Raw genomic sequence first — 19,412 nt, forward strand, 5'->3', positions numbered from 1 at the left:
AAATGGATATATATGTCATGGAGTAGCTTGCATGGGTTTGCTTTTGATGAATTAGAAGGTAGGCCTCCTGTTTAGTTTTTGCCGGGCATGTCTGTGCTATGAAAGGTTACAGCCAACACCATCCCACGAGTTAAAGTACCAAAATAAATATTTAAGTAGATATCAGAAAAGGTTATCTACCATAATATCAAAAAAAATCTGTAATTTGAAGTAGAAATTACTTGTTAAACTGAAAACTGAATACTAGGAGATGACAAGTTGGCTTATAATATCCTTGTGAAGACAAATTGTGGAAAAACTTGTTTCTAGAAAAGATGATGGAATTTGTTTCTATGTTAACCCAAGGGCCTGTAGATAGAATGAAGTGAACTGCTGTAGTGGCCTTCAGGCACACACGTCGACATATATACACAGATACATACATACACACACACACACATATAGCATGAGAAGGATAAATTTTCCAAACAGGTTGGCAGACAAGAAAAGAAATCTCAATAAAACTTGACCTCTAACTATGATATTAAGTGTACCAAAAAAAAAGAAAAGAGAAGAAGATTGTGGACAAGAAAATTTTTAAATAGCTTGGCTGCAGGAGAGAAAAGAAGCTATATATAATTCAAATATTACAAAAATAAAATAAAAAATACACTTTTGCATGTATTTGCACTTGCACAGGTGCGAATGATTTATAAGAAAACCAGAATTTGTTATTTTGTCCGACTTTTTTCCAAAGTTTGTTTCTTTTTCTCAGAAATTATTTGCTCTTTTCAGTAAATCAGGTGAATGATAGAACGTTCTATCATTCACCTGATTTACTTAAAAGAGCAAATAATTTCTTAAAAAAAAGAAACAAACTTTAGAAAAAAGTTAGAAAATTTCGTCCAAAAAAAAGATCGAGTAAGAAAGTTAAATCTTTTAGCTCAATGCATTTGGTCACCAATATTAATATGCTTTCAAATCAAGATGTCTTCCAAGTTCAACCTACAAATTTATTGGGGAAAAAAAGAAGGTTCTAAATGTATAAAATATCAATTTTTATATAAAACTAAATATGAAGGAGGATGAAGTGAAGCTTATAATAGAAGTTAAACATCTAGAGGTGGGCTTGCTCCTAGGTAGATTCCCTTTTCTTAAGAAAAAAAAGTGGGAAGAATATCTAGAAACATTATCAGAATGAATTTATCTAGAAAACATTAATTGTGATTCTTTAGCAAGCAATGAGAATCAGGATGCTCTCAAATTGCTATCAATTTAGTATCAATTTTTAATTCTCCATCTTTCATTCAAAAAAAAAAAAATCAATTAAGTACCATTTATATGTATCAAAGCAAGCATATCTCTTCATAACTTTGAGAAAAAGAGATTCATAATTGCGAACAAAAATCTTTTGATGCACGCATTAGAGGAGATCAACTGGGCACCGCTTTCTTGTTTTGCCACATATCCCATGGCACCGTTCTTAAAGTGAAAATCGAAGAGGCAAGGCATGACTTCCTGAAGAAAAAAAAAATATGCGAAGCATCCTCACACCATATTCCCCTAGCTCTTCTGTCTTGTGAAACCATTCATCTATAAGCTCGTTCGTCATGTAGCTCACTATTTTTCTTCGTAAAGCCGACAGTCCCTCTCCATCCGTTCATAAGGCTTTTCTCCTCTTCCTCGAGTCCTTTTCTCCTTCTCTTTTCGAGATGACTTATTTACTAAATATGTATCACATGGCCATGGACTATGTATTGATAAACACTAAATTCTAAAAACCATTTATCAATTTGCCTAGAAGTGTGTATCAGATCACTTTATGACTAATTTGCCATGTATGTATCATGTGGCTATAGAATGTATACTAGTTGACACTATATTCTATAAACTGTGCATCGCTTTATTTGGAGGTATGTATCGATTTGTTTGAAAGTATGTATTGAATTGCTAGATGCCTAATTTGTTAGATGTGTACCATTTTATCATGTATTATATATTATTGAATATTATAATCTAGAAACTATGTATTGGGTGACTTATTTGCTAAATGACCACAAATTGCATACTAGCAAAGAAAGGAGGAGAAAGAAATTTAGAGAAGAGGAGGCAGCCTCATGACCAGATGGAGAAGGACGAAAAGGCTTCCCAAGGAAGAAGAGCTACAGGATGGACAATATGAAGATGCTTCATTTTTTTTTATTTTTATTTTTATTTTTTTTAGAAGTCACGGGATGGGTGGACTCTATTGGTAGTCTCATCCTGTCGTGCTTTTTTGGTTTCCGCTTTAAGATCGGTGCTATAGTTATGTGATAGAAAGGAAATATCTCCTCTGGTGCATGCACCAAAAGATTTTTTCCCCCATAATTGCAGTTACTGCTCATGTGATCAAAACTGGTCCCATAGGCTCAACCATATCTAGCCCACTGCTCTGCCTCTGTACCTTCTTGATAGCGAGCCAATCCACTGAAGCCTCCTTTAGCCTATTCTGTTAAAAAAATAAAAAATAAAAAAGAGGAATAATGACCAACCCATAGCTCATCCACCTAACCTTATTCCCTGGAATTTCATGTGACACCCAATTCTGTAAAAAAAAACAAATCTTAAATCAAGAGAAGCACAAAGAGGTTACTCAATCTACCATGTTTCAGAAAAGTAATTAACTTTTCCAGTGTGTGACATTTATAAGGTAGGACCCAAAGGGAACGTTTTATCAGCATATGAACCATGATGCTATTCAGTCAAATCTTAGGGTCACTGCATTTTCCCTGAATAGATCATTTTCTTTTCCAAGACTCTGCATTCTATTCCCAACTACTGATATTTCTGATCTTCCCCATGTAGCCACTGGGAAGCGTGGTCCTTAAGGCTTCTTCAGTGTATTAAATTTACGTACTTATTGTAGTAAATTTATTCATAAGAGTGCGTCTCATCCTAAAGACAGATCGCTACGTGGTTGGACGTTTGTCAGTAGATTTATAAATAAACCAGCAACCTGGAAGAGTCATCCACAGTTCACATTCCGGCACCGTTGGGGCTCGTTTTTTAATATCAATCTATTTTACTGTTTATTAATAGCATTTAACCATGAATCATGGGAGTCAATTGGAAAGGGACGTGCCTTCCCTGGAATCTTCTCATTTGCGTCCATGAGTAGGACTCCTTATCCTTACGTTATCAATGACTCCTCCCTCCCTCTCTCTCTCACACGCGCGCCCGCGCGCGGACACACCAAGGGAGTGGACTTGTTCAACAGAGAGTGAGTTCCATCAGAACTTTGTGTTTATATAAACATCATATCCTACTGAAGGGATTATCCTCAGACAATCTGCAGCCTAACAGGAGACAATGGAAGGAGGAGTTCATGAAGTGGATTCGTCGGCTTTCAAGGAGTGCTTCTCTCTTGCATGGAGAAATCCTTATGTTCTTCGACTGGCTTTCTCAGCAGGGATCGGTGGCCTGCTCTTCGGATATGATACTGGTAAGAGATATATATACAGCTAGTATATGCTTCAATTCTTCCTCTGAATTTTTCTGCTCTCCTATAAATATATTTAAATTATTTGTATTTTTTTTTTCGCTTTAATGAAGAGGGGGAAGTGCCTTGCTGCCTTGAGATTTACCTCAAAAAGAAGGAATTCTTCTCTGAATTTCTTTTTTATATTTCTCAAGATGAAATCTTAGAAACCCCATAATTTCTTTTTGATAAAGAAAATAGATCCAGCAGAGGCAATGAAATGTACATAAATAACATTTTGTTAATTGTTGAACTGTGGTTTGGATAAAAAATATATCCCTGAACAGCTTATGGTACTATGTTTGAAGCTTATAGTTTATTAATTACAATTTCCCTTTCTGACATCAAGTTCAACAATTTTCTCCCACATTTTCCTCCGCATGGGCCATATTTCTATTCATGAAGCTTTGTGGAGAAAACTAAGATGTGATCTCTTCATATTTAATGGGAAGAATTCAATAAATTTATTTAATTAACTGGTTTAGTACTTTGGATGACAGGAATAAAATTGCCTAGCACTCAAGAATTTTGAACTGCCTATTCAAGAGAGTTTCATCTTTTGTTTTTCCTTTTTGTTCTTTTTGCTTTTTCTGATTTTGATCCTTTTCATGTTAATAATGGAATGTAAAATTGGAACCAACATATATGCTTTGCTGTTTGTGCATAATCTTCACTCAGGACTTTGCATTTAATCCATTTAATGACAGGGAAATTCATATTTAAGTGAAAAAGATTCACATCCAAATATTTGAGATGGGATTTGTTGATCAAGGTTTAGCTTAGCCTCCATGTAATCATGACTTAGTTAGCTGCCAAACATATAGGGTTTGTATGCTGGTCATACCAAACACAACACAAAATAACCTGATCTGAGAAAAATCTTCGATCAGGTCCATATCAGAATATTTGATCTATGTCTTGGGCAAAGTCAGGTCTAAATAGAGCTCAACATATCCAACCCGGCCAAATCTCATCATTAGAGTGGACGGTAGACACTAAATGACTACACCCTATTCAATTTGATGTAAGAAATTGAAAACTAGACCTGACCTAAACCAACTTTCTGAGGCCATTAGAGTTGGTCTCTTTGATTTATGAGTAATCCTTTTCAGACCCAACTAGATATGAATTCCTGATCCAGATGATGTATAGAAATTCAGATCACCATGACATAGGTGGATAACTTTCATAGATCATCCCTTGAGATCAATAAACAAGACAAGGCTTGTTAAGGTGGAAGTCGAGTATCTGAAACAAAATATCTTAATGAAGTCATAGGCAAAATAACTTTCCTAATGAATCATTTTCCACAACATAGCTTAATCAATTCTGCCCTTTTGCTCACTGATGGGAAGATGCGCTAATTGGATGATGTAAAAGTAATGCGCAAGTTGGAACTATGTATCTGTTTCCTGGAATTTAAAGTGAACTGATGTTCTAACTCATCATCTTCTACTTGCAGGAGTAATTTCTGGAGCATTACTTTACATTCGCGATGATTTTTCTTCAGTCGACAAGAAGACATGGTTACAGGTGATGAATCACTGTTCATGCCTACTTTTCTTAGTCTTCAATGTTTTCCTTCCCTGAATTTTTTTTCTCTACTTTTTACTGTTTTTAAGGATGTATTATAGTAGGAAAATATGTTCCACTTCTTTAAAAGCAGAATTCACCAGCTCCAAGTGTTTGTTTTTTCTATGACCGTATAATTTCAGCATCTACCTAAGCGGCATCCTTATCAACTGAACATTTTCAGGTGGGGGAACATTTTGACATGATCTGATGTCTAATGATTGACATCATACACAATTTGTGCTCCACTGCACTTGTTTCCCAACTCCATCTTCTAAGCTCTGACACCTCTTGCATCTTCTCAACATGGTGTAACTTCATAAAAATTCTGTATTGAATATCAACAGTCACTCTGTTGAGAGGATGCACCATTCATTTCCTCTCAAAAATAAAGAAAAGTATCAACAATTACTGATCCCTCAATTGACATGGTTAATGAAAATATAGGAGAGTATTGTGAGCACAGCAGTTGCAGGGGCAATCATAGGAGCAGCAATTGGAGGATGGGCAAATGATCGCTTTGGAAGGAAAACATCGATCCTCGTCGCTGATTTCCTCTTCTTTACAGGTGCTGTCATCATGGCCTCTGCTCCTAACCCCACGCTCCTCATTGTAGGCCGTGTCTTTGTTGGCCTTGGTGTGGGAATGGCCTCCATGACAGCCCCACTCTACATATCCGAAGCCTCTCCAGCAAGAGTCCGGGGCGCACTTGTCAGCACCAATGGCTTCCTCATAACCGGAGGCCAGTTCTTATCCTATCTCATCAACCTAGCCTTCACAAAGGTAAACAACCAGACTGCTGCAGCACCAATTCAAGAGTCGGTCAATAAAAATGTCATAGAAAACAATTTTCTGAATCTTTTAGCTATGAATGACTTTCTTTTAAGCCTGTAATTTGTGAAGATTTCTATTATAGTCATCAAGGTTGGAGAAAGAAAACTTTATCATTGTTTTGGTTTTCAATCTAGGCACCTGGAACATGGAGATGGATGCTTGGAATAGCTGGAGTTCCTGCTTTGCTACAGTTCGTCTTGATGTTACTCCTACCTGAATCACCCCGGTGGCTTTATCGAAAGGTATTAGTTTTCTGCATACAAAAATAGCTCAAAGTTATAATAGCATTCACATTGCTTTGCATTCATCATAACACTAACACATACTCGTAAGTACCTATTGTTTCACTTAGAAGAGTGTGATATGGAAATTTTGTTTTGTTAATTTCAGGGAAGAGAAGAAGAAGCTGAAACCATAATGAGAAAAATTTATCCTGCTCATGAGGTTGATGGAGAGATCAGAGCACTCAAGGGATCGGTTGAAGCTGAGATTGAGGAAGAAGGATCATCTGAGAAGATCAATTTCATGAAGCTGTTGAAAACCAAGACCGTGCGCAGAGGGCTGATTGCTGGAGTCGGGCTTCAGGTCTTCCAGCAATTTGTGGGCATAAACACTGTGATGTACTACAGTCCTACCATTGTCCAGTTAGCTGGCTTCACATCGAACCAGACGGCGCTTGCGCTCTCTCTTGTGACATCCGGTCTCAATGCTATGGGATCGATAGTCAGCATCTACTTCATTGACAGGACAGGGAGGAAGAAACTTCTGATCATCAGTTTATGTGGTGTTGTTCTATCGCTCGGAGTTCTATCAGCAGTCTTCCATGAGACCGCATCACACTCACCAAGTGTTAGTCGACAGGAGACGGCCCATTTTGCTCAATATACCTGCCCGGACTATCGATCAGCCTCGACTAGCTGGGATTGCATGAAATGCTTGAAAGCATCATCTCCAGACTGTGCATTCTGTGCTTCTGCTGCTGACAAGGTAACAAACTCATCAAAAATACTTGGCTTTGGAACCTCCGAAGCATTTTGGACTTTCGGTTATCTTCACCTAAATTTTCTGAATATTTTGTTACTCCTACTTGTTTTTTGCAGCTGTTTCCTGGAGCATGCCTGATATCAAATAAAACAGTGAAGGGTGTGTGTCATGGTGAAGGCAGGATGTGGTATGAGAGAGGTTGTCCAAGCCGATATGGATGGTTAGCATTGATTGGATTGGCACTATACATCATATTCTTCTCTCCAGGGATGGGAACCGTGCCATGGATTGTGAACTCTGAGATATATCCTTTGAGATTCAGGGGAGTTTGTGGGGGAATTGCAGCCACTGCAAACTGGATTTCAAACCTGATTGTGGCGCAATCATTCCTATCTCTAACTCAGGCAATTGGAACTTCATATACCTTTATGATCTTTGGATTCATATCAGTTGCTGCACTATTCTTTGTGTTGATCTTTGTACCAGAGACCAAGGGTCTGCCCATCGAGGAGGTGGAGAAGATGCTTGAGCAGAAGAATCTTCGATTCAAGTTTTGGACGAAGAGACCGGATCAGATGAAAAAGAATTCAGATGTATGAGTGAGGAGTCTAGATGATTTTATTGTTTTGTGATTGTGTCCTTTCTAAGAAATACTGATCTAAGAACTCGGTAAGGAACACAAGAATTAAATCGATGCATGGACTATTGTAACTAAGGCCTTAAATACAGTCAACTTCTCTGATTGTTGAAAAATGGAAAACGAAAAATTTCTTTAGAACTAAAAACAGAAGATGCTAAGCGACTAGTAAAACCTATTTCAAGATACTGATAATTGTGAGATAATCTTTAGTTTAGGAGACATTCGTAAGATAGTGCATATAGTCACAAGATGGTAAGGTTACATGGGATATATTGATGAGTTAGGTTAATATAACCAGATGAATAAGCTGCCTGCAATTCCATTGGATCATTTAGAATTTTGTTTTGTGAGTGCTTGACATTTTTCCTAGAAATTCAACTGCTAACAGGAGGTGATTCAGCCATGATTTGCAATGCATAGGGCATATAGTCCAAAACACGCGCATGAGAGAGAGAGAGAGAACGGAGCAGCTAAATCGTTAATGATTTCCTCAGAAATCAAAGCAATTAAAAGTTACCTACAACAACTGTACCATGAATCACTTGATCATTGAATAACAGCAAAGATGGCGAGATGAATTATTCAGTCTCCTTGAAACAAAAGCAAAAAAAATTCGGATCCGATTCGGATCTGATTTCGGGTCAACTCATCTATAGCTTTAGAACTTATGTTTGCACTCCTGCGAGCCTAAATAATTTTATAGAATCAGATCGGGTAGGTTTATAGAATTGAAAATCTAAAATTATCCAAATTTCAAACGGATTGGACTGGGTCTGAATTTAGTAAACTAAGACCCGATCCGAAAAATAGAATAGGTCTAATTTTAGGATCCAACCTGGCCCAACGGGTCCTCCAAAAATGGATCAGGTCGGATCTAAGCAAGTCAGGTCGGTTCACGGGTCAACCCGACCCATTTGCAGCCTTAACTATAGCTGAGGAGTAGTTTTTCAAATCCCTTTTATTATAATGCATTAGATACAACAATGAACAAAAGGATAGATTTGCACAAAAGAACCAAGTACCGCATAAATTTATTCTTTTCAAAACCTAAAAAATATTCTACGAAGACACGTGTGGGCATGTGTTTAGTCCCATATTGGTTATGCATGCACTAGGTAGATCTTGAATACTTATATAAAACCAAAGAACCCAAATAATACCTTTCAGTTAGTCATTTTAGATAAGGGCCTGAGTTATTGCAAATGGTATTGGAACAGACCCGGCTCATGGCCTATGTGGACTAGGAGACACTGTAGCATGAACTTATTGATGCTGACCACAAGCCGATAGTGGTGTTTGTGATTAGATTTGAATAGATTTGCACCCTTAGCCTAGCAAGGATGCTACATATTAAATGAAGGGAGCATGTGAGGACCAGTGCGGGCATACGTTTAGTTCCACATCAGCTATGTACTTAGTAGATCTTGGATATTTGTATAAAGGCAAAAAACCCAAACAATACTTTTCGACTAACTATTTTAGGTGAGATCTTGGGTTTTTATATATTCTCTCACTTAACATTGAGAAGCAGCATATAACCTCAAATTCCTCGAGTTAAATGCACAGCAAAAAGTTGAATCCTTCACGTGATTCTTCTTCTTAAGCTCATGATGTACTAGCCGTTAAACTTTTGCACAAAGTGATCATCTCTCCTTTTAACAAGGATTATTGCATGGTCATCATACTTGATTTTCACCACCATTATGACATCCCTCCTGTAGCCACCAACAAGGTTGTGCTTCCTTGACTGATGCAATTGTAGTGTTACCCAATCTTGGCCCCCTTAAGCAACCTAGGATATTGTCCAAAAATGCTAGTTGAAAGGTATTGATAGGAACCCCCTTTTTACGTCCCATGCTGTCACACAGGATGAACATGGGGGCAGAAAACAAAAAGAAAAGAGAGGGATAGGGTTATTCTCACTTTTGGCATAGCAAGCCTCCCAGTCGGAGGCCGACATGACGGGCCCAGGTTAAAGGTCCAAATCTAGTAAAATCGAACCACAAATACCCCGACCAGCTCATGGTCAGCTCCAAATAGGCTCTTTAGTCTACATGGGTTGTAGGCAGTATTTGCTCTGATACTATTTTTAAACCTAAAACCTCATCATAAAGCTAGCTGGAAAGTATTGTTTTGGTTTCTTGATCTTGTAAAATATTTAAGATCTTCTGACTTACAACCAATATAGGACTAAACACATGTCAATACAAATGCTCACATGTGAATTTGTAAAGTTTAAGCATTAGCATCCCTACCACTTTAAGGGTCCAAATTCAATCAAATAAAATCACAAATTCTATGAATCTAATTACAAATATTTTAATTGGGCTGTAGGCAATCTCGAAAGAGCCCATGCTGTAGTGTCGCCTAGTCTACATAAACTATGGGCTGGATCCACTCTGATACTATTTGTAATAATAAAGAAACTTATCCAAAAAAGCTAGATAGAAGATGCTATTTAAATTTCTTGGGCTATTTAAGTTTTCTGGTTCTATATAAGTACCAAGATCTATCTGGTGTCTAATTGATATTCGGCTAAACAAATACCCTCATGGGCTCTGATATACCGTTTAAGCCTTAGCATCTTTGCTAGGCTAAGGATTCAAATCTAATCAAATCTAATTACAATTACAAGCACCATAATCATCCCTTAGTAAATCCCAAATGGCTTGTACTACGACGTCCCCTAGTTTGCATGAGCTATGGATTGGATCCACTATGATATCTTTTATAATAACCCAGAGCTTTACCTAAAAAAGCTAGCAAAAAGATGCTATTTGGATTCTTTATCCCTGAATAAGTACCTAAGATGCATAGCCGAGGTAAGATTAAACACATGATAGGACCTTCCCTAAAAAGATTACCCGGAAGGTGTTATTAGATTTCTTGGCCTTGTATAAGTACCTAATGTCTACCTATGTATAACTGATGTGAGACTAGGTATACACCTGCACAAGCTCTAACACCCCTCCCCCCTTTCAAATCTTGCATGTAGATAATCTACTTTGCGGTGGAAAAATATATGGCTTCGAGGTTGATCCTCGTTTATATGGATGTTCTTTGCTGTTGCAAATTGCAATGACATAAAGAAAGTGTTATTGTTATCTTAAACTACATAGTATGCATGAATTTTTTTATAAAATAAAACAAGTCAATTACATATGATTATGTTATATTCTAAACAAGTAAATAATCCATCAAAAGTTAATTAATTCTAGCAAATAATACATCAAAAGTTAATTAATTCTATTCAACATCAAGAAACCCCAACTACTAAAATTTTTTCTCAAATTATCAAGCATAATTAGCTGCCTGATCCACTACCAAGGGCTAAAAACATATTAGACATGGATCAGCCTTCAATATATACCTATCCATACTAGTTTTTATTAGGTAAATTCGGATATGAATATGGATGGCAATCAGATGCTGAAATTAGGGCAAAGATATTTGTTTCTATATTTTTCAATGACTACAGATATGAATATGGATATTAAATAAATACCAAAATTAGTATCCATTTTTGTTCTAAATAGATATGGATGTGAATTAGAAATTGAGCATATCCACATTTATTTTGAGTGGATACATACATGAGTCAGATATTATTCGAATATAAATTAAATTTTTAATAGAATTCAATGATGAGAACAAACATTAATTGTATAATCAAAAAGAATGGGAATAAATTTACTATGCAAAAAACACACAATATATAGGTAACTAAGGATTTAAGATATAATTATTAATCCCACATTGAGGCTGACTTGATCAAGGATCTAGGTCACCGATTTGATTGGATTTGTATTAAAATAATAAAAACTAAAAATTATTTAAATATAAATAAAATAAAATATTGATATTTTTGCATTAAATATCATTATTACTTTTTAATCATAGTATAAATAAAAATAGTCATGAATTTTCTATCTTAGTGAGCGTGGAAGAAAAAATATATAAAAATATAGGAATACATAGAAGTTGTTAATAATTTAAATACTTTTAACAATAAAGGTTTGAAAATATCATAAAGAATAAAATAAGGTATATTATTTTCTTTTTTTCATCAAAGAGTTAAGGATCATCAAGTGATTATCTAACGATCTAAAAAAGTGTGAATAGGTAAAATAAACTCCTTATGAAAGTAATGGATGTTGCAGCTTGGTTGAGGGCTTGTGATTCAAACTAGAGATCACTGATTTGAATATTAGATTATATTGTTTATTTTGAGGAATTTTTCTGGATATCCTCTAGATCTAATGGGATATTAGAATCTCCATCCAAATCCGATTCGGAAACAAAATTTCTATCCATTTTTTATACAAATCAAAAATTGGTTATATGGATATAGATTTGGGTATAGATTTGAATATAAATCAGATAGAAATAAAGATATCATTGTTTGGAGAGTAGAGATAATGTTGCCACTTTTTCTTTGACAAATGTGGGTATCGTTATGGATAAAGATGCTAGTTTGATACTATTATATTTGTAGTGCGTAAAGTATCATATAGTTTAAGACAATCCTCAGTGTACATAACAAGGTATCAAAGCTATACTTTCTCCATTGTAGCAGCGACGATTGCAAGCTAATTTGCTAGCCCAACTATTAAGACTCCCTCAATGCCCAAGATTCATTGTTGATAATGATGTTATTTTTGAGCTTCAATCCTTCCCTTTTGTTTTGTTATGGATTAATGCTCGGAATGTTTGATCATGGCATCTATCGCTTAGAGTCTACTTAATTGTAGATAAAGTTGAATCAATTGCTTATGCTCTTCTTGGTGTAGGTGCATATGTTGTTGTCTAGCACAAATATTTTGGCCATCCATCACTTTCTAATAATCACTAGGCTTCATGTAATATTCCACACATGTAGCAATCTCCATTCTATTATTGAAAGCCGAGTCTTCATCCTTGATGATCACTAGCCATCATGCAGCCTCTAGACTCATCTAAAACTAATTTCAAAAAGGATATGAGAAAACTCTTAAGGAACAGCATCCAATAAGCTCAAATTTTGTAAACTAGGTCAATAGTACGTCAAATTGCAGTGTTAAAAGCAATGTAATATATATCAATCCAAAAGGTGACATCACCATGGTTAGCACAAGTTGAATTTTTGAAGCTCTAGCTACATCCATTATGTCCAGTTTTAAGTTATTTTTTAATGCATCTTGAATAGATTCAATTGAAGCTTGGATAAGGAAGTTATGGCTAAATTATTGTAGTAGTATGAGTGTAGTCAAGCTAGGAATCAAATGACAATAATCTTACTATTCGATTAGTTTGGCCAGCAAATTGCATTTTATTCAACCAAAGGGTCGCCTAATAGTAGTTGGGCTATCATTAGACCATTTTGGATGGAATAATAACTACTGTCAAATAATTTTTTATGCTTACATCACTCCTAAGGACCATATTAGTTCTAAAAGGCTTGCCTTTAATGTAATTTAAATCCTGATCTAATTATGAGGGTACCCACAAGTCTTCTCAAATAAGAAGCTATGTAAAGCTATAAACACTTCCCATGTACTCAAAATTCAATCAATAAAAGCATATCATTGTTAGTGCAACTTGTTTATCTCTTTCTCTTGTACGGTAGATTATATGCATGCTCTAGTGGACTTTGGAGCAGTCCCTAGAGGATTCTGACAAATAATAATAGATGCTAGATTTCAATAAGTCTTAGCCTCCACCGAAGATCGTTGGTGAATTTCAAGCATGATGAAGATTTTCATTGGTAAGGCATAGCTACTAGTTATCCCTTAATCTTAGCCTTTAGTTCTAGTTAGATTTTGTAATTATTTTCTAGTTTCTTCTTCTAGTTTCTAGATTTAATTAGCTTTTAGCTTCTACTTTTTTTGCTTTGCTCCAAAATGCATGCTTATACTTTCCTACCTGTCACCGCATCATGGCGGATACAAATGTTTACATCTTGTCTTGGTAAGATTTTTGTTGCTCCAAATGTTATATTTCATGAATCAAGCTTTTCTAGTCTGAGAAGAAGCACCAACCAGCAAGCTCTTATTAACAGCGTACCAATTATTCCTACATACTCTGTTTACCTAATTGATAATGCAATCCATCATCATCCACTGCTCACCCCTCCCCTACCTTCTTTGATAAATTACTATCCACCAATAACCCATTTCAATCACCTCCTATTTCAGAGAAGAGAAGAAGAAGTTGAATCCATACTGAGAAAACTTTATCCAGCTCATGAGGTTAATGTAGAGATCGAAGCACTCAAAGAATCAAAGACTGAGGAAGAAGAATCATCTAAGAAGATCAGTTCCATCAAGCTGTTGCAAGCCAAGAGAGTGCAGGGAGGCCATATTGGTGGACTCAAGGCTTCAAGACTTCCCGCAGCTTGTGGGTATAAACATTGTCATGTATTATAGTTCTCATTCAAGTTTGACAATGAAGGGTGTGTGTCATGGGGAGAAGAGGCCATGGTATAAGGGAGGAAGTCGAAACCAATATGGATATGTGTCAAGTGAGTTCGTGGAGGAATTACAGCCACTGCTAATTGTATCTCTAACGTGATCGTTGCATAATCTTTCCTATCCCTAATCGAGGCCATTAGGATTGCATGGACCTTTTTGATCTTTGGTTTCACATATATGGCTTCACTATTCTTTAGGTAACAACTTAGGACCTCATCCAAAATAGCTAGCTGAAAGATATTTTTTTGGGTTCCTTAGTCCTGTGTAAGTACCCATGATCTCTTAGGCGAATAACCGATGTGAGACTAAATACATGCCCGCACGAAACTCACATACTCTTTCCATTTAAGTCCTAATATCCTTGTCAGGCTAAGAGTTTACATCTATTCAAATCTAATCATAAGCACTACAATCGACCTATGATCAGCCTTAATGAGCTCTTACTGCAGTATCCCCTATTCCATATGGGTCATGGGATGAGTCTGCTCTGATACCATTTGTAACAACCCAGAGCTTGTGTCATGGATTTTGGTGGTACATGGAATAGTCACATATATCTGGTTGAGTTTGCCTACAACAATAGTTATCAAGCCAGTATTCAGATGGCTTTTCTGAAGCATTATATGGTAGGAATGTTGATATTCGATTTATTATGATGATATGGGAGAGAAAATATTATTAGGTCTAGAGGTAGTACAACAAACTGTAGATAAGATTCGAGTAATTAGATAATGACTTCGCACAACTCAAAATAGACAAAGGAGTTATACTGATAATAGAAGAAGAGAGCTGGAATTTTAGGTTGGCGATCATGTTTTCTTGAAGGTATTTCTCACTAAAGGTGTGATGAGGTTTGAGGTTCGCTATAAATTGAGCCCTAGGTATATTGGTCCATTTGAGATCTTGGATAGGATCAAAGAAGTGGTGTATCCGTTGGCATTACTATCAGCTCTGTCGGCTGTGCATAATGTATTCCATATTTCAATGCTGAGGATGTATGTTATGGATCCGAATTATATGGTAGAGCATGAACTATGTGTTTGCATGAGGATCTGACCAATGAAGAGTACCTAGTATGGATGGTGGATAGAAAGCATCAAGTGTTGTAGCATCGGACCATTCCTTATGTAATATCCGGGCCCGATTTGAGCCCAATACCTTTTTGGGCCCGTACTTGAGCATTGGGCCAGGACACCTTATGGGCCCAACTGGGGCCCATTGTTGGCAGCCATTTGATGGCTGCTATCTCATGCCCTGAGGATGGATGTGACTAGGATAGTGCCAGCTGGGAGGCTGTGGAGGGCCCAGCTATTAAGCCCTTCACGAGGAGGAAGCTGGGGGTGACACCTCACCCCAGCTAAAGACCCTAATATTGTATATTCCTAGAGCTCTCTCTCTCTCACTATACCCCTTCCTCCTTCCTTCCTCTTTTTCTCTGAGAGAGGGTTTGTCGAACCCACATCGGTCGCCGGAGAAGGTGCTCGTGGTACTCCCCAGAAGCTAGGTAAGCCCCCTTGCCTTCTCTCCTCCTGATTCATTCAGGACAACAAAGAAAGAAACAAAGAAAGAAGGGAGAAAGGGGACTGCTCGCAGGCCGAGGGTCACCGACGACGGCCACCGGCTTCGGCCGCGATCACTGTCGGCGTAGACGTCGACTGCTGGCAGGCCGAGGGCGCGGCCACGGGCTCAGCCGTAGGCACGGCTGAGGACGCCGCGAGCCCGGCCGCGGGCACCGCCGGTCGTGGCCCGGCCCTCCCAAGCTCGCCCTTTTCCTTCATGGGAGAAGAATAGAGAGAGGAAGAGAGGGGGGCTTGGGAGCGAGAGAGAATATGGGAGGTTTGAGAAGGAAGGTTGAAGAAGAAGAGGAGGAGAGGAAAAGAGAAAAGAGGAAGAGGGGACTCACCGGCTCGTCGTCGTGTGCGGCGGCCACCGGCTTCGGCCGCGAGCACCATCGACACGAGCGTCGACCGCAGGCGCAGTCGAGAGCGCCGCAAGCTCGGCCGGGGACGCCGCGGGGCCTGGCCACGGATGCCTCCGGTCGTGGCCCGGCCCCCCTCCGCTCGCCGTCCTCCCCTCCGCTCGCCGTCCTCCTCTCGTCGGAGAAGAGAGGAGGAGAAAGGGTGAAGAGAGGAGGGAGTCGGGAGTCGGGAAGGTTCTGGAAAAGAGAAGAAAAAGAAAAGAAAAGAGAGAGAAAGAAAAAGAAAAAGAAAGAAAAAAAAAGAGGGAAAAGGAAAAGAAAAGAAGAAAAAAAAAGAGAAGAGCCCCTTAATGGGTCCGGCCTAACGGGACGGATCGAGGTTCGGGTTTGAAACCCGTTAAGCCCAATATTAAGAAATTGGTTTAGCCAATTGAACCTGAACCCGAGCCCAATCAGATTGGGCTAAGTCTGGATGAGCCCAAACTATAAATTGGGTCAAATCTGAACCGAATTAAGCCCAAATTAAATTGGGTCCGAATCCAATTAAGTTGAGTTAGTTCCAGCAGATCCAATTGAATATGAATCAGGCCCAATTTAAACCCAATTCAGCTAATTTGAGGCCAAATTGAGTCTCAAAGGCTCTAAATTGGATAAATTGGACTTGGGCTAGATCCTTGGATGGGATCCAAGCAAGTAAGTTCATAGTATGATGAACTAAGAAATTTTATAATAAATAAATGAGGAATAATGTAATCCCTATGATGTTATTTTAGGTGATTAAGGATTTGTCACCTGAACTCGAGAAATTTGGAAAGCAAATCACGGTAAGTAACCTGTCTTAATCTTCTATGGATCACGCATGTAAGTAACCTGTCTTAATCTTCTATGGATCATGCATGTAAGTAACCGTAAGTAACCTGTCTTAATCTTCTATGGATCACGCATGTAAGTAACCTGTTTTAATTTTTTATGGATCACGCATGTAAGTAACCTGTCTTAATCTTCTATGGATCACGCATGTAAGTAACCCGTCTTAATTTTATTGTAGATCATGTATTATAAGAATGAGTGTTATTCATGCAATTTAAATTGCATATATGTTTTGTGAAAAAAATGTAAGTAACCTGTTCTAATCCTGTTATGAATCATGCCATGTTTACTAACATCTCCTAAGCATTTTTTAAGTATATATAATTCATGCATGATATGTTATGATGGTCAGTAACTTGCCTGATCTCATAAACTATGGCCATGTATGCACCATGATTATGCTGATATTTTAATCATGCATATAAGTTAGTATAGCAAAATTTTATCTAGCCAAGAGACACTATAATAGGCTCAAAGATACTACTGATCGAATGCAACTGAGCTGGCCTTGCTAATGGCCGAGAATGACTAAACTGGCCTTGCTAGTGGCCGAGAATGACTAAGCTGGCCCCGCCAGTGGCCGAAAATGACTTCGCAGTAGCATCCGAGAAAATGGACCATGGCATGCCGGGGCACGATTTCATATGTATACCTTATGCAAATGTCTGTCTGACTTAAAATACTGCTCTGTTTACCTCGCATACATATTATGCCATGATAAATTGTTAGATAATATGCATGTCAGCTTCTCAAACCCTGATAAACATGTTTAGCCTATTAGTTGATCCGATAGGATTACGCAGGATTACTTACTGAGCCGTGTAGCTCATGCCTGTTTGTTTTTAATTTTCTTTCAGATCCTCACCAGTGATCGCCATCAGATACATTTTTTTTTTGCAACATAGCTTCGTTATTTTTGGAGAAGCTTACATACTTATGTATATTTGAATAGCATAGAAGTTCTGTATTTTGTATCAGCCCTAAAGGGTGAACTGCATATTTTAATATATGAAAGTTTGTATTCAATCGACTACCTGTTACCCCTGTACGAGGCTGCGTGCTATTGTGGGCGATAGTCGGCAATGGCACGGCCGTGTCACGGATTCGGGTCCGGGGCGTGACACCTTATATGAAGGTGCAATAGAGAAATCATTCAGAAAGAGAAGCCGCTTGGAAGCTCGAGGAAGAAATGAAGTCAACTTTTTGAAATCTTAAGTACATTAATTTTGAGGACAAAATTTTTTTTTAGGGGGGCAAAATGTAATGGCCCAATTCCTTTTGGGCTAGTAAGCCGGCTTGAAGAGTCCAGATCCACTAGCATTCAAACGTGAGTTTGTTACTCATGATGAGGAAGAAGACCAAGATGTTGTTGGGCTCCCCAATTTTGCCGGCTCCAAGAATTCAGAGCTCATTCATTCACCGGCTGGATAAGATCGAGATTCGGTCTACTTAAGGCCTCCTCCTCCTCCTTCGAGCTCCATCGACAAACACCCGAGACAACATCACCGGTTTCAAGTCTTCTTTTTGGATTTTCTTACTTGGATCTTTGCCGGAGAAACCGCCGGACCACCTTGTCGAACCGAGGTTAGTGTTCTACGTCTTCTTCCCTTTCTTTCTTGGTCTTTTAGCCATCGTTCATGTTGATTTGGGCCAACAAATCGCCAAAATTTCATCCAAAACAGGGGTGCCCTATTTCGGTCTCTTTGTCCCTTGCTCACTGTCGACGGCTGCTGGATTTGATCGGGTTTTGCTGCCCTTGGGGATCTCTATGTTCATGCGGTTGTCAATTGGGGAGGGGGGGGGGGAGATAGTCATGTTCTAGGATGAATTTGAGGGGTTGATCATGATAATCTTCTTCCCTACTTCTTCTTTGCACCAGCCGGCCACTATCGCCAGCAATGATCATGGCTAAGGCCGCCGGTGGCGACCTTCATTGGGGCGAGCCACCATGGCTGCACCTAATGCTAACCGAAGGGGGAGAGGGTGATGAACCTCCCAGTGCATGAAGAGAGAAGAGAGGTTTCTCTCTTCTTCCCTCTCTTCTCTTCCTTCTCTCATTCTCTCTCCTCTCTCTATCTCTCTCTTCCCTTCCTACCTCTAATCTCTATCATTGATTTTTCCTCTCTCTTTTCCTCTCTGTACTTGACATAGGTAATTAGTAGAAGGGACTCAGCAGACCTAGTGATGGACCTTTGATGGATACCAATAAGTGGTCTGGGTTGCTAGTCAATTGTTTGATTTTCTTTTGATAAACGAGTTTGATTTTGTAGGAAGAAAGTCATCTATGCAAGAAGGTTCTGATTAGGATACTCTTCACCCTAGCTCGTAGATCGTGAAAGAGGTCACTGATTGTTGTTTTTAGTTAGTCTTCGATAGAGGTAAGAATTTCCGTACTTGGTCACCAATATAAATATACATGGCTACTAATTTATATTGCTGAATTTGTATCATGAGATTTACATTGATAGATTTGGTTTTAAATGATTTTCAATATAAATATTCTTGTATAGTTATTATATGTATCAAATATTGAACGTATGATTATGTGCACAAAGATATCTTGAATTTGAGGGAAATGCACTATATAAATAGAAACTGATTTGACAAGAATAACATATAAATCAGAAAGATAAAATATAGTTTGGACTA

General features: G+C 38.1%; 1 protein-coding gene across 3 annotated transcripts; it reads left to right on the forward strand.

Moving 5' to 3' along the window:
* Positions 1–3,105: 3,105 nt before the first annotated feature.
* Positions 3,106–7,639, forward strand: LOC103710522 (putative inositol transporter 2). Of its 3 annotated transcripts, none has more exons than XM_008796271.6 (7): positions 3,106–3,238; positions 3,303–3,460; positions 4,959–5,029; positions 5,516–5,851; positions 6,037–6,144; positions 6,293–6,889; positions 7,003–7,639. In XM_008796271.6, the coding sequence occupies exons 2-7, from the start codon at positions 3,328–3,330 to the stop codon at positions 7,483–7,485; spliced, it is 1,728 nt and encodes a 575-aa protein (XP_008794493.2). In that variant the 5' UTR covers positions 3,106–3,238; positions 3,303–3,327; the 3' UTR covers positions 7,486–7,639. The 3 variants fall into 3 exon arrangements, with proteins under 3 accessions (XP_008794493.2, XP_089781418.1, XP_008794495.2); XM_089925292.1 differs by having other exon boundaries at positions 3,162–3,238; positions 5,253–5,851; XM_008796273.5 differs by lacking the exon at positions 3,106–3,238 and having other exon boundaries at positions 5,637–5,851.
* Positions 7,640–19,412: the final 11,773 nt, after the last annotated feature.

Source organism: Phoenix dactylifera, chromosome 9 (assembly GCF_051530095.1).
Source record: "Phoenix dactylifera cultivar Ajwa chromosome 9, Ajwa_hap1_PhDact_Kaust_v1.1, whole genome shotgun sequence".
Classification (NCBI taxonomy): domain Eukaryota; kingdom Viridiplantae; phylum Streptophyta; class Magnoliopsida; order Arecales; family Arecaceae; genus Phoenix; species Phoenix dactylifera.